The 14,820-nt window shown below is 39.0% G+C and overlaps 1 protein-coding gene across 1 annotated transcript in view; it reads left to right on the top strand.

Annotated features, from left to right (window-relative positions):
- LOC133646109 (myelin transcription factor 1-like protein) overlaps positions 1-14,820 on the top strand; it is an 83,948-nt gene that overhangs the window by 65,469 nt on the left and 3,659 nt on the right. The window contains exons 10-14 of the mRNA XM_062041130.1: positions 5,039-5,260; positions 6,680-6,774; positions 7,096-7,199; positions 7,272-7,415; positions 9,641-9,703. Of these exons, the coding sequence (XP_061897114.1) occupies positions 5,039-5,260; positions 6,680-6,774; positions 7,096-7,199; positions 7,272-7,415; positions 9,641-9,703 (628 nt within the window). The remainder of the gene's footprint in view (positions 1-5,038; positions 5,261-6,679; positions 6,775-7,095; positions 7,200-7,271; positions 7,416-9,640; positions 9,704-14,820) is intronic.

A 14,820-nucleotide genomic window follows, 5' to 3' on the forward strand; every position in this document is an offset into this window, starting at 1 on the left:
TTAACTCATTCCTTTACAGAATAAACACATTTGAAATAACAAGTGCAACTGTACTTATTTGCACAAAAGTGTTAACATTGTATTTCCATGGCATATTGCATTGTAACTAGTTCCACAGCAGTTTCTATCCTGTTCTTACCTTATCTCATTGATCTCATCTCATACTGTATGTGTGTTGATGTGTGCGTACACATGAAAAACATAACAAATACATGAACATAACAATGAACAGAGTTGTACTTTTTAGATGTCAAGGCCCTATGCAATATGTACACATATTCTTAATATAGTATACATTTTAACTGACCTTTATTTGACTATGTTTGTCTTTTTGTAGGTGGCTAAAATATGCGGTGCTGCTGACCGCCGTCTAACGTTACGTTACAGTGTGTGATACATGGACTAATGTAACGTTAAGTGTAGGTAACTCATGCAATTCTGCTTAAAAAAAATCACTTGACAAAAAGTATGAATAAGGTAGCGAACTGCAGTGGATGCAACAGATTGCCGTGTTTGCAATGACGTTATAACCATAGACATCTTATAAGTAGAAGCAGCATTGGCTGCTGTGACCCGAGCAATTTGGCCGCCATCTTGAAGTGGTGATGAGGAGCCGGCGAGCAGCCTAAACTGACAGTTGACAGGCAGAAAACAAAGATGACGGGCTGGTGTTCTGCGTTTTCCTGCTCAAATGAGCGGACTGTTGAAAATATTAATCGGGGGATTACTTTTCACAACTAAGATTTAACATTAACGTACTATTGGTTGTATTTTGTGAAAATAATATTACCACAGAGTTGAGAAGGAGCAAAGATCTTCAATATTTGTATGTGAAAATCACAAAGAAATCTTCTGGGGGAGGATGACGCCCCTACAGGGGTTTGGTTTACAAACTTTCAGCCCCACCTAAAACAAAATTCACCAGCCGCCACTGATTATGATGCATTCTCATTTTAGGCAAAATATAAGACAATACTTTCTTAACAGTATAATTGTAACCAGGAGTAAGTCTTCAAGTAACAATATTCAAATACTAACATAATTGTTAGTAAGACAGAATTTGGTTTTATTCTGAATCCAGTGAAACAGATTGGTGGTTTTAACTGATATAAAGACTTTCAGGTGTTTATATATGTTTATGTTTAAGTATTTGGCAGACGCTTTTATCCAAAGCGACACACATAAAAAATACATATAAAACAATCACTGTACACATTATCATTTAAGGGAAGAATGTAATACAAAATATCAATACAAAGTGTCAAGACAGAATAAACTCTCTGCTGCTGCAGCAACAGATATACAGTCTATAGGTCCCTAAGATATATAGATATCTAATGTATTCATACATTTTTTATGTAGGATATACGCATGCGTATATATAACCTAATCATACTGTTTCTTCAACTTAAATATAGCTGACCGTTTTTTTCCCCCCTTCTCTGGGATTATATTCCCAGTTTTGATCTGGGACGTCTGGTCACTTATAGCATATAAGAATATTCTATTACTGTTAAGCAAACTATGAATAATAAAACACGCCAAAACATGTGTCCTTTATCATAGCTACACGTATGACAAAAAAGTGTGTGAAAATCAGTGGTATTCAGTGAGGTAAAATGAATTAAATGTGTTGACAGTTCATTGCTCCTGACAAATGAATTGCACTAAGTGGAGCGGATCACTACTCCAAGATGGCGGCCCCGCGTCTCATCAGCCTCAGTAGGCAGTAGCACTCCATGCTGCGTCTCCTTATAAGATGTCTATGGTTATAGCATTAGCAGTGAGTTCACAGCCTCACTGATTTAACTACACAGCAAATAAAAGTTACGTTACTAAGCCAATAAACGTTAGCTTACATTCAAAACTTACCCTTCTTTGTGCATCTTCAAATGTCGAACGAAGTTGGAAGTTGTTGCGTCTCCGTCTGTAATATTCGAACTGCATGTTTAGCATACTGCAATTTGTTTTTTGTTAACCAAGTCGTAGTTTTTAGACGCGAACGAAACCAACTTTGGCATAATTATTCTCACTGGCGCGTTTTGACAACTCTTCTTCGTTGGTTGTCCTGCAATTTGATTGGATGAATGCTGTGGGATGAAAGCAACGTAGATCCAATTTGAATGGCTGTTGTACTGAGAGCACACACGCTGAAGGCAGCACACACGCTGATAGACAGACACGTACAAAATGAAAGATACGGAGCGCTCCTGAATAACTTTTTAATTGTTGGGTTTTGGGGAAAGTAGCAAGTCATGTCAAGTCAAAAGGCTCAAGTCCAAGTAAAGTCACAAGTCATAAGTCTAGTTGCAAGTCTCTTTACATTTTGTCAAGGCGAGTCTAAAGTCATCAAATTCATGACACGAGTCTGTCTTGAGTCCAAGTCATGTGACTCGAGTCCTCACCTCTGCTACACGGATTGCACTCCTTAATTGCTCACTTAAAACAACTTTTAGTAGAGCAGGCCCTTACTATTGTACTTATTACACACCAGCTGTTTGATTGTAACATGCATCTGAGTTGCAGTTTTCATAACCAAATTTAGAGGTGCTGGAATGGCCATGTCAAATCGCTAATTCTAATCAGTGGCAAGTCTGTGGCATATCCGATGTAAATTAGCATCAAGCTGGCGCATATTGAGAAGTGGACTTTTGACCATTTTCTACGCCTATTTGCCTGCCAAGTGCTTGGGCCAGTGTTGAGTCTGCAAGCGGTCGTGGCGTCACTTGCAACAAAGTCGTTGAAATACTACGGATACCCCGTAGTAGCGATATAATTCGCTCCGTACATACAAAAGTATTGAAATTGTTACCCAGCCCTATGCGCCTGTGCTTTTGTGCTATCTGGGTGCCAAAGTAATAAGCTGCTATCTGCAAAGTTGCCTTTCGTGTACAACTCTAGTTCGCCGCATTATGTTTGAGATTTATAGAACTTCATCCATCCATTTGCTACCGCTTGTCCATTTTGGGGTGGCGGGGGCTGCTGGAGCCTATCTCAGCTGCAATCGAGCGGAAGGCGGGGTACACCCTGGACAAGTCGCCAGCTCATCACATGGCCAACACAGACAGACAGACAACATTCACACTCACATTCACACACTAGGGCCAATTTAGTGTTGCCAATCGAACTTGTTTTGGTTAAATCCATTTCATGTGAGTAGTATTGAGGGTGCCATAACCCGCCTGTGGAGGGCGCCAAATGAGCGCTGAAAATATATTAATAGAGAATCTCTTCCCCCCCACAGATAACACAGATATACTGTATGACTGAGATAGGCTCCAGGGACCCCCCGCGACCCCGAAAGGGACAAGCGGTAGAAAATAGATGGATGGATGGACTTTAACATGCAACACATTGCATAATCAGTGCAATGAATTTACACATGCCACTAAAATGAAGAGAATCATTGTTTTTTTTCATGTTTTGTATTAATGCATTAAATGTCCAACGGGACGATATTCAGACTCTCTTTTTCTACATAGTTCTATGATTGAAGCAGACAAGTAGTTATTGAAGCACTTGTAAAATATCTGAGCAAAGCATTCACATTTGAAGTGTTTTTCACAAAACTGAAATCACTTCTTCTTTTAAAAGAAAAAAGAGCAGTTTCTTCCTATATGTGTTATGAGACTACACCTTCATAAGAAAGGGATGACGATTTAAAAAAAAAAAAAAAAAAAAGTACAGGCATACTTTCATTACTTTAAATTCCCTGTTGGAAAAAAACAGAGCAGACCCTGCCAAAATCTGCAGTCTTTAATTAAAAATACCGTGTCAAGAGTTGAGCATAATAATTTGCTGTCACAATGATTTGCTTCAAAATGATCCACTAGCTAATGTAGTCTACACTTGCATAGATCCGCTGCTTTATAAGATGAAATCAATCATCCCGCGGTATCAAGAGTCAAATGACTCACTTTTCATTAAAGTAAAGGTAATTAAAAATACAATACCACACTAAACTTCAAATTGCAGACAAATTGTCTATATACATCTTCGAAGCTCTTTAAGTTGATCTTAGACCAATTTGTTTGCATTTAAAGACACAAATTATGCTTCTTGTAGCCTGAAATTATCATCACCATAATCTATTATATGTGTGTTGGGCATTAATCTGTGCCTCATTTCTTTTGGCTTTAGCTGCTTTCTGTGCAAAATGTCAGTGGGTGATTGTATAACATCTTTGTTAAGATAACAAAGTGCAATGTACTATATGAGAGAAATTAAGCATCACAAACATGCAAACATTGGCTTTTTGTGTCCACACTTCGGTGTCTCATACTACTAGTGTTTGATTTTATAAATCGCTGATAATCAAACTGAACACTCCAAGGTGTTAAATGTTGCTAGTTATTAAAAATTCTAACTAAACTGACTTGAACTGGTCACAGCCTATCTGAGTTGAGTTGAGTTGAGTTTGTGTTTATTTGGAACATGCATGCATACAACATGATACATCACAATTTCCAGTTTCTCTATTCAACATGTTCGAAAAGGAGTAGGAAGAAGCAGAGCTTATTTAATCCTGTACCCCTTTACCTTTACATAGCAGTTGCTAACACTTTTGTTCACTTCCTGTTCTCAATTTATTCCCAATATACTCCATAAGTAATAACAATAAAAAATAAATAAATAATAATTAGTGAAGTAAGTTATATTTCATATGGTGAGATAAGTAAGATTATCTAGAAAATGAATGGATAAAATCAGAATGTTTATCATGGTTCTTCTTCTTTGTACTTTGTAAACACTTTAGGTTGGAAGAGTTTCTTAAAGTGAATCATATTAGTACATTGTTTGATTTCTTTGCTTAATCCATTCCATAATTTAATTCCACATACTGATATACTGAATGTCTTAAGTGTTGTACGTGCGTACAAATGTTTTAAATTAAAATGTTCTCTAAGATTATATTTCTCCTGAGCATGCATGTGCAAACCAGACAGTGTTTTTACTAGTGCCAGCTAATAAATCAATAAATGTGAATTCAAATAAAAATATTAAGCATATGTCTTCCCATGTTTGACTCCTAATTCAGGTGTCCTGTTCCTGGTTGTGATGGCCAAGGTCACGTGACAGGGAAGTACGCGTCACACAGAAGTGCATCGGGATGCCCAATAGCAGCAAAGAGACAAAAAGATGGCTACCTAAACGGCATCCAGTTCACATGGAAGTCCGGCAAGACGGAGGGGATGTCATGTCCCACGCCGGGCTGCGACGGCTCGGGTCACGTCAGCGGCAGCTTTCTGACACACCGGAGGTACCGGCGGATACTTTTAATTTGTCTTTATGTAGATTATTTTGCTGATGTATGCGGACTGGCGGAGCATATTGTGGGATACAAACTAATCGAAGACAAGAACTGTACTATAAATAGCATAATTAACATCTCATTATTATGCAATACATGACTAAAAACATCCATCGCAAGAATAAATATATATATTGCTAATTCAGTGTGGTAAAAATGTACAGCTAGATTAATGAGTATTAGATATTATTAAATAATAACATTTTTGTCAAAATACATTAACATTTAAGCGAGATTGAGTATTAAAATAAATAATATACAGTACAGGCCAAACGTTTGGACACATCTTCTCAGTTCAATGCGTTTTCTTAATTTTCATGACTATTTACTTTGTAGATTGTCACTGAAGGCATCAAAACTATGACATCAGTGAAGGGAAAACCCTTTGAAGCTCATAAAGAGAATGCCAAGAGTGTGCAAAACAGTAATCAGAGCAAAGGGTGGCTATTTTGAAGAAACTAGAATATAAAACATGTTTTCAATTATTTCACCTTTTTTGTTATGTACATAATTGCACATTCATAGTTTTGATGCCTTCAGTGTCAATCTACAATGTAAATAGTCATGAAAATAAAGAAAACACATTGAATGAGAAGGTGTGTCCAAACTTTTGGCCTGTACTGTAAATAAATGAACAAATAATAACAATATTGGTAAAATATGACAAAACATACAGCTTTACTTAATGATTATTAAGATATTGAATGATACTAAAAGTAAGATATACAAATTATTATCAAAATATGATTAAATGTATCAAAATGATTATTGAAATATATTAAAATGTACGATGAGATTAATATTAAAATATTATTAAATACATTACAATTATTATTAAAATTTAACAAAATCTACAACTAGATCAACTATACAGAAAAAAATATATTAAAATCAATTATTATTATAATTTTAATAAATATATTAAAAATGTTATCCAAATATATTAAAATATACAATTACTTTAATGATACAGAAGGCAGCACACATCATTTTACTAAAACAAGCGTAGCGCACCGTATTTCACCCAATAATTAGCCATACAACCATAAATGTGGTTTTTGACTAATATGAAGTACTCTTTTTTTTTTTTTTTTTTTTTTTTATGTAAAAACCTGCCTTAACATACAAGATGACCCATTTTTAGAAGGAAAGACCAGGATATGATAAGCTTGGTTGAATCCATTACGACTTTTTATGAAAATATACAGTTATTTTTGTGTATCGTCCGTGGCAATATCATCCTTAGGAAACAATACAAATAACCATCCAAAATAGTAAAACTATAAAACACACATTTTCCATAATGTTCCACACATTTTTTTTCCTTTTAAACCCTATTTCTAAGGCATTTCTAACTGCTTCTTCCAGTCTGTCAGGCTGTCCGCGTGCCACTTCCGCCATGAGGAAAGCGAGGCTCTCTGGAGTGGACATGCTCACAATAAAGCAGCAGCGCGGCAGCAACGGTAATTTCCAGCTGCACTTACGTACACAACATGGACGATGGAAACGTTTGTGTAAATCAACTAACATTTTAAGGACCGATTAACTTCATTAAGTTTTTGGTGAACTGTAGAAGTCCATATATCAAAGATCATAAGAGCAAAGTTGTCTGTGAGATTCTTTCTTCTTTTTAATTGCCTAAAATGATCTGTGTCAAATATTTCACAGACTCACAATGTCCTTCATAATTCATGGCTGCAGCGTTTTATTATGTCATTTTAATGATCGCTAATAAATCTAATCTTAGCGATGCACTAGGCTTACTTGTGACTTGTGACTTGCAGGCTTGGATCATGAAGAGGAGCTCAAACAGCTGGATGAAGAAATCAAAGATTTAAGTGAATCCAATTCACAAGTGGAAGCGGACATGATCAAACTCAGAACGCAGGTAACACGTCGACTGGCCGTGATGTACATCCTTATAATGCCAAAGTCATCTCTGAACATTCTAACCCCTCAGATCACAACCATGGAGTCCAACTTGAAGTCCATGGAGGAGGAAAACAAGGTGATTGAACAGCAAAATGACTCTCTCCTGCATGAGCTGGCCAACCTCAGCCAGTCACTGGTTAACAGTTTAGCTAATGCCCAGCTCCCCCATATGGTAAGGGCCCCAAGGAGCAGCAAGCTAGACAGTAGCAGTTCATAGTCATTGCGTGTTTACGCACACATGGACTGTGGCACAGATGTGAGGCATGATTGTGCGAATGCTGAGAGAAAAACATACATTATCTCATATGTATCGTATATATCATATTTTAGTCCTCCCTTTTATTGTGCTTATTATTATATATTGTCCATCAACGTTCTAATCTACTACATGGGTATACTTAACTGTGACGTGCAGTCAGGAGAGGCCACCATGAGAACTGAAAAAAGCATCATGTTAGCATAAAATAAGTAGGGCTGGCAAACGATGACATTTTTTAATTGAATTAATCACACTTTTTAATTTGTATCAATCATGAGTTATCTTAGGTTATTAATCGCATGCATAATTTAAATTGAATAAAAAAAGACCCCAATATTTGGACATAAATGCAATTTTATTGTCAGAATGTCATCCAAGAACATTTAAAAAAAAATGTTTTACTTGAATGCACTACTGTATTTATATATATATATATATATATATATATATATATATATATATATATATATATATATATATATATATATATATATATATATGTGTGTGTGTGTATATATATGTATATATACTGTACATATATATATGTATATTCTGTATATATGCATACAGTATATATTTATATATACAGTGTATGTATATATATACTGTGTATATATATATATATATACAGTATATATATATATATATATATATATGTATATGTATATACAGTATATATGTATATGTATATACATATATATATATATACACACATATATATATATATATATATATATACAGTAAAGGCCAAAAGTTTGGACACACCTTCTCTTTCAATGTGTTTTCTTTATTTTCATGACTATTTACATTGTTGATTGTCACTGAAGGCTTCAAAACTATAAATGAACACATGTGAAGTTATGTACTTAACAAAAAAAGTTAAATAACTGAAAACATGTTTTATATTCTGGTTTCTTCAAAATAGCCACCCTTTGCTCTGATTATTTTTTTCACACACTCTTGGCATTCTCTCGATGAGCTTCAAGAGGTAGTCACCTGAAATGTTGTTCACTTCACAGGTGTGCTTGAAGCTCATCGAGAGAATGCCAAGAGTGTGCAAAGCAGTATCAAAGCAAAGGGTGGCTATTTTGGAAAAAAAATAGAATACAAAGTTTTCAGTTATATCACCTTTTTTGTTAAGTGCATAACTCCACATGTGTTCATTCATAGTTTTGATGCCTTCTGTGACAATCTAAAATGTGAATAGTCATGAAAATAAAGAAAAAGCATTGAATGAAGATAAGGTGTGTCCAAACTTTTGGCCTGTGCTATATATATATATATATATATATACTTAACTTTTGGCCTGTGCTGTATATATATATATATATATATATATATATATATATATATATATATATATATATATATATATATATATATATATATATATATATATATATATATATATATATATATATATATATATATATATATATATACAGCACAGGCCAAAAGTTTGGACACACAGGGAAAAAGATCCGCAAATTTAAAGTGCTTTGTGGGAAGGGTCAACTATATAATGTTTGCAAAATATCTGTGTTTGAGTTAATGACCATATTATTATGATTCTCTGACACTGTATTACAGGTTACAATTTAGTCTATAACTTCATTTTAGCAGGTGTTACAATTTAAAATGATCATTGGGTGATATCACAACAAGTTATTGGACTAAAAGAAACTTTGAGCTCAACAGAAACTGCACTTTTTTAAAAATGTGTGTCAGAGCACAAGAACCAAGCACAAAACAGGGAAAACATTCTAGCTGCTCAGCAAATGTATTCATTGTAGTTATCCTGTACATTAGTTTGCATGATACTCTTACTATACTACTATTTACTTTGTCACCAATACCACAAAGCTAGGATCTGGGTATTTTTTATATCTGATATGCATTTAACTGCTGGGCATATCTGGACCTATATTGGGTTTGTTTATGCTTGTTCAATAAACAAGGGTGAGGAATATTAACAGAACAGTCCATTATTTTTTACACAAAGTTGTGAAAATAATTGTGAATGTGAGTGACAGACTAAAACTTCTAAACACTTTATGCATTAGTACAATATTTACCTTTGTAAAGTATAAATGGCACTTGTTTAGACTTATGGAAATATTTGTTTGTTCTTTCTACAGAAACCACTGGCACACAAAGAGCCTCTTCTTAGGACTAACAGCTGCTTACAGCTCCACCAGCAAGTAAGCCTTAATTATTTTATTTTTAACAGAACTTTCCATCTATAAAATTCATACAGAAAAGTCTGAGCACTGAAATATGATATGGTGTTTGAATGCATCAAGAAATAGAGATGGGTAGCGAATTCGCTGCTGTTATCGACATCGACCGAATTTCGTCGGTACTACCAGGTATCAATTCACTTGAAAGCAAACGGTGCCGTAATTAAATACCTTTGTTGCTTGTGCCATCATGTCCAGTTGCAGACTCGGCCGGCTCAAACATTTATCATGTAAACAAGCACTCAAGCAGCAATCAGGGAGGACTCAGCCAAACTGCCTCGACGTAATGTTGCAATTTTTTCATGCCAACAAAGCAAGTATGCCTGATAGAAAACACTCAAATGTACTTTTCCAAAATGTGCGTGTTTGATGCCAATTTACACTGGATTTGCCATATACATGCTATTAATTAGCATTATTGATTTTACATGGCAATTTCAACACCTCCAAATTTGGTAATGATGAAGACTAGAACTAAGATGTATGTTACAATCAAACAGCAAGTGTCTAATAAGTACAATACTTGTAGTATAAACATTTTGTAGGGCTCAACAGAAGACTATACTGGCACATTCAAGGTTGATGTATTGTGTATTGACCAATACCGATATGAATGTGTTATGATATCAGCATGAATTATTGTAAATACTTTTTATATTTTGTACACTTAAACACTTTTATATGACAGACTTATGCTGTCACTAAATTTCAAGTGGAGTGGTAGTTTGTTTTTTGGCGACACCTATTTTTTCTAATACACATCTGACTTGGAGACTTTGTATTTGTAAGTAATATTCAACTGTAATTATGTCACACTTGTTTATATTGAAAGATGTTGTGTTTTAGACAATATTTTGGTTCAGTTTGGTATTATGGTTCAATTAAGGACACTTATTACGTACAGTGCATCCAAAAAATTCTACACTAGCCCTTAATGACAATGTGAAAATGTGTATTTAAATGTTGAATATATATGAAAAATATAAAAATCACATGTACTTTTGTACATACCGGTAAGTATTCTTATCCTCTGCTCAATACTTTGGTGATGCAACTTTGGCAGCAATTACGGCATCAAGTCTTTTTCAACACGGAAAAACGGAACAACTACTACAGATCACATAATCATTTAATTAATTATTGATTTAATTATTTCATGAAAAATGTATTGACTTCATTAATTAATAACACTTAAGTATTTATTTAAAAAAAAAAAATGTTTTTCATTTTGTCCCATTTGGACCTTGTCTATGGAGTACCAACGGGGCCAATAATAAATAAATACATTAATCTTTAAATAATGATATGAATATGTTATTAATTAATTTCATAGTTAGATTAGGAAACAATAAATAGCAATAATTAATCAAGTAATGAAATAATTCATCAAGTCATGAAATAATCATATCAATAATTAAAGAAATGAATGAACCAGGGTGGTAGAAAATGGATGGATGGATAAAAATTGTTTCACCCTATGTGTGTATTTGCTGCTTCCGGTTCTCCTGTGCTCCTAAACAAATTCCCGATGGATGCATACATCGTAACGCCGTTTCACAGCACACACAGATAGACTTAGACTTAGACAAACTTTAATGATCCACAAGGGAATTTGTTCCACACAGTAGCTCAGTTACAATGATGGAAAGTTTAAGGATGGAAAGGACAATGCAGGTATACATAGACTAAATATAGCGATATAAAATATAACATATATATGTAATATTTACATAATATATGTACAGTATATTATATATACTGATATATTATATTATATTATGTCTATATCAACTCCTCTCTGAGCTGCCACCTTACCGTGGTAGAGGAGTTTGCGTGTCCCAATGATCCTAGGAGCTATGTTGTCCGGGGGATTTCATGCCACCTGGTAGGGTCTCTCAAGACAAACAGGTCCTAGGTAAGGGATCAGACAAAGAGCAGCTCGAAGACTTCTATGGGAATGCAACAACAAAGACTCAGATTTCCCTCGCCCGGAAGCGGGTCACCTGGGCCCCCCCTCTGGGTCCCTGCCGGGCACAGTCCGAAGAGGCAACGTGGGTCACCCCTCCAATGAGCTCACCACTCATGGGAGGGGCCGAAGAGGTCGGGTGCAATGTGAGCTGGGCGGCAGCCGAAGGCAGGGCACTTGGCGGTCTGATCCTCGGCTACATAAGCTAGCTCTTGGGACGTGGAAAGTCACCTCGCTGGGGGGGAAGGAGCCTGAGCTAGTGCGCGAGGTCAAAAAGTTCCGGCTGGATATAGTCGGACTCACTTCGACACACAGCAAGAGCTCTGGAACCAGTTCTCTCGCGAGGGGCTGGACTCTCTTCCACACTGGCATTGCACGCAGTGAGAGGCGACGAGCTGGGGTAGCAATTCTTGTTGTCCCCCGGCTCCAAGCCTGCAGGTTGGAGTTCAATTCAGTGGACGAGAGGGTAGCCTCCCTCCGCCTTCGGGTGGGGGGACGGGTCCTGACTGTTGTTTGTGCTTACGCACCAAACAGCAGTTCAGAGTACCCACCCTTTTACACTCGAGGGAGTACTGGAAAGTGCTCCCCTGGGTGATTCCCTTGTCCTACTGGGGGACTTCAACGCTCATGTTGGCAACGACAGTGAAACCTGGAGAGGCGTGATCATGAATGGCCGCCCGGATCTGAACCCGAGTGGTGTTTTGTTATTGGACTTTTGTGCTCGTCACAGATTGTCCATAACAAACACCATGTTCAAACATAAGGGTGTCCATATGTGCACTTGGCACCAGGACACCCTAGGCCGCAGTTCCATGATCGACTTTGTAGTTGTGTCATCGGATTTGCAGCCTCATGTTTTGGACACTCGGGTGAAGAGAGTGGCGGAGCTTTCTACCGATCACCACCTGGTGGTGAGTTGGCTGCGATGGTGGGGGAGGATGCCGGACAGACCTGGCAGGCCCAAACACATTGTGAGGGTCTGCTGGGAATGTCTGGCAGAGTCTCCTGTCAGAGAGAGTTTCAATTCCCGCCTCCGGAAGAACTTTGAACATGTCACGAGGGAGGTGCTGGACATTGAGTCCGAGTGGACCATGTTCCACACCTCTATTGTCGAGGCGGCTGATTGTAGCTGTGCCCACAAGGTAGTTGGTGCCTGTCGTGCCGGTAATCCTAGAACACGTTGGTGGACACCGGTGGTGAGGGATGCCGTCAAGCTGAAGAAAGAGTCCTATCTGGTTCTTTTGGCTCATAGGACTCCGGAGGCAGCGGACAGGTCCCGACAGGCCAAGCGGTGTGCGGCTTCAGCGGTCGCAGAGGCAAAAACTCGGACATGGGAGGAGTTCAGGGAAGCCATGGAAAACGACTTCCAAACGGCTTTGAAGTGATTCTGGACCACCATCCGCCGCCTCAGGAAGGGGAAGCAGTGCACTGTCAACACAGTGTATGGTGCGGATGGTGTTTTGCTGACCTCGACTGCAGATGTTGTGGATCGGTGGAGGGAATACTTCGAAGACCTCCTCAATCCCACCAACACATCTTCCTATGAGGAAGCAGTGCCTGGGGAATCTGTGGTTGGCTCTCCTATTTCTGGGGCTGAGGTTGCTGAGGTAGTTAAAAAGCTCCTCGGTGGCAAGGCCCCAGGTGTTGGACGAGAGCCGCCCGGAGTTCCTTAAGGCTCTGGATGCTATGGGGATGTCTTGGTTGACAAGACTCTGCAGCATCTCGTGGACATCGGGGGCGGTACCTCTGGATTGGCAGACCTGGATGGTGGTTCCTCTCTTTAAGAAGGAGACCGGGGGATCACACTCCTCAGCCTTCCCGGTAAGGTTTATTCAGGTGTACTGGAGAGGAGGCTACGCCGGATAATCGAACCTCGGATTCAGGAGGAACAGTGTGGTTTTCGTCCTGGTCGTGGAACTGTGGACCAGCTCTATACTCTCGGCAGGGTCCTTGAGGGTGCATGGGAGTTCTCCCAACCAGTCTACATGTGCTTTGTGGACATGGAGAAGGCATTTTGGACCGTGTCCCTCGGGAAGTTCTGTGGGGAGTGCTCAGAGAGTATGGGTTATCGGACTGTCTGATTGTGGTGGTCCGCTCCCTGTACGATCAGTGTCAGAGCTTGGTTCGCATTGCCGGCAGTAAGTCGGACCCGTTTCCAGTGAGGGTTGGACTACGCCAAGGCTGCCCTTTGTCACCGATTCTGTTCATAACTTTTATGGACAGAATTTCTAGGCGCAGTCAAGGCATTGAGGGGATCCGGTTTGGTGGCTGCAGGATTAGGTCTCTGCTTTTTGCAGATGATGTGGTCCTGATGGCTTCATCTGGCCAGGATCCTCAGCTCTCACTGGATCGGTTCGCAGCCGAGTGTGAAGCGACTGGGATGAGAATCAGCACCTCCAAGTCCGAGTCCATGGTTCTCGCCCGGAAAAGGGTGGAGTGCCATCTCCGGTTTGGGGAGGAGACCCTGCCCCAAGTGGAGGAGTTCAAGTACCTCGGAGTCTTGTTCACGAGTGAGGGAAGAGTGGATCGTGAGATCAACAGGCGGATTGGTGCGGCGTATTCAGTAATGCGGACGCTGTATAGAACCGTTGTGGTGAAGAAGGAGCTGAGCCGGAAGGCAAAGCTCTCAATTTACCGGTCGATCTACGTTCCCATCCTCACCTATGGTCATGAGCTTTGGGTTATGACCGAAAGGACAAGATCACAGATACAAGCGGCCGAAATGAGTTTCCTCCGCCGGGTGCCGGGGCTCTCCCTTAGAGATAGGGTGAGAAGCTCTGCCATCCGGGGGGAGCTCAAAGTAAAGCCGCTGCTTCTCCACATCGAGAGGAGCCAGATGAGGTGGTTCGGGCATCTGGTCAGGATGCCACCCGAACGCCTCCCTAGGGAGGTGTTTAGGGCACGTCCAACCGGTAGTAGGCCACGGGGAAGACCCAGGACACGTTGGGAAGACTATGTCTCCCGGCTGGCCTGGGAACGCCTCTGGATCCCCCGGGAAGAGCTGGACGAAGTGGCTGGGGAGAGGAATGTCTGGGCTTCCCTGCTTAGGCTGCTGCCCCCACGACCCGACCTCGGATAAGCGGAAGAAGATGGATGGATGGATGGATGGATA

This window comes from Entelurus aequoreus, linkage group LG03, assembly GCF_033978785.1.
Source record: "Entelurus aequoreus isolate RoL-2023_Sb linkage group LG03, RoL_Eaeq_v1.1, whole genome shotgun sequence".
Lineage (NCBI taxonomy): Eukaryota > Metazoa > Chordata > Actinopteri > Syngnathiformes > Syngnathidae > Entelurus > Entelurus aequoreus.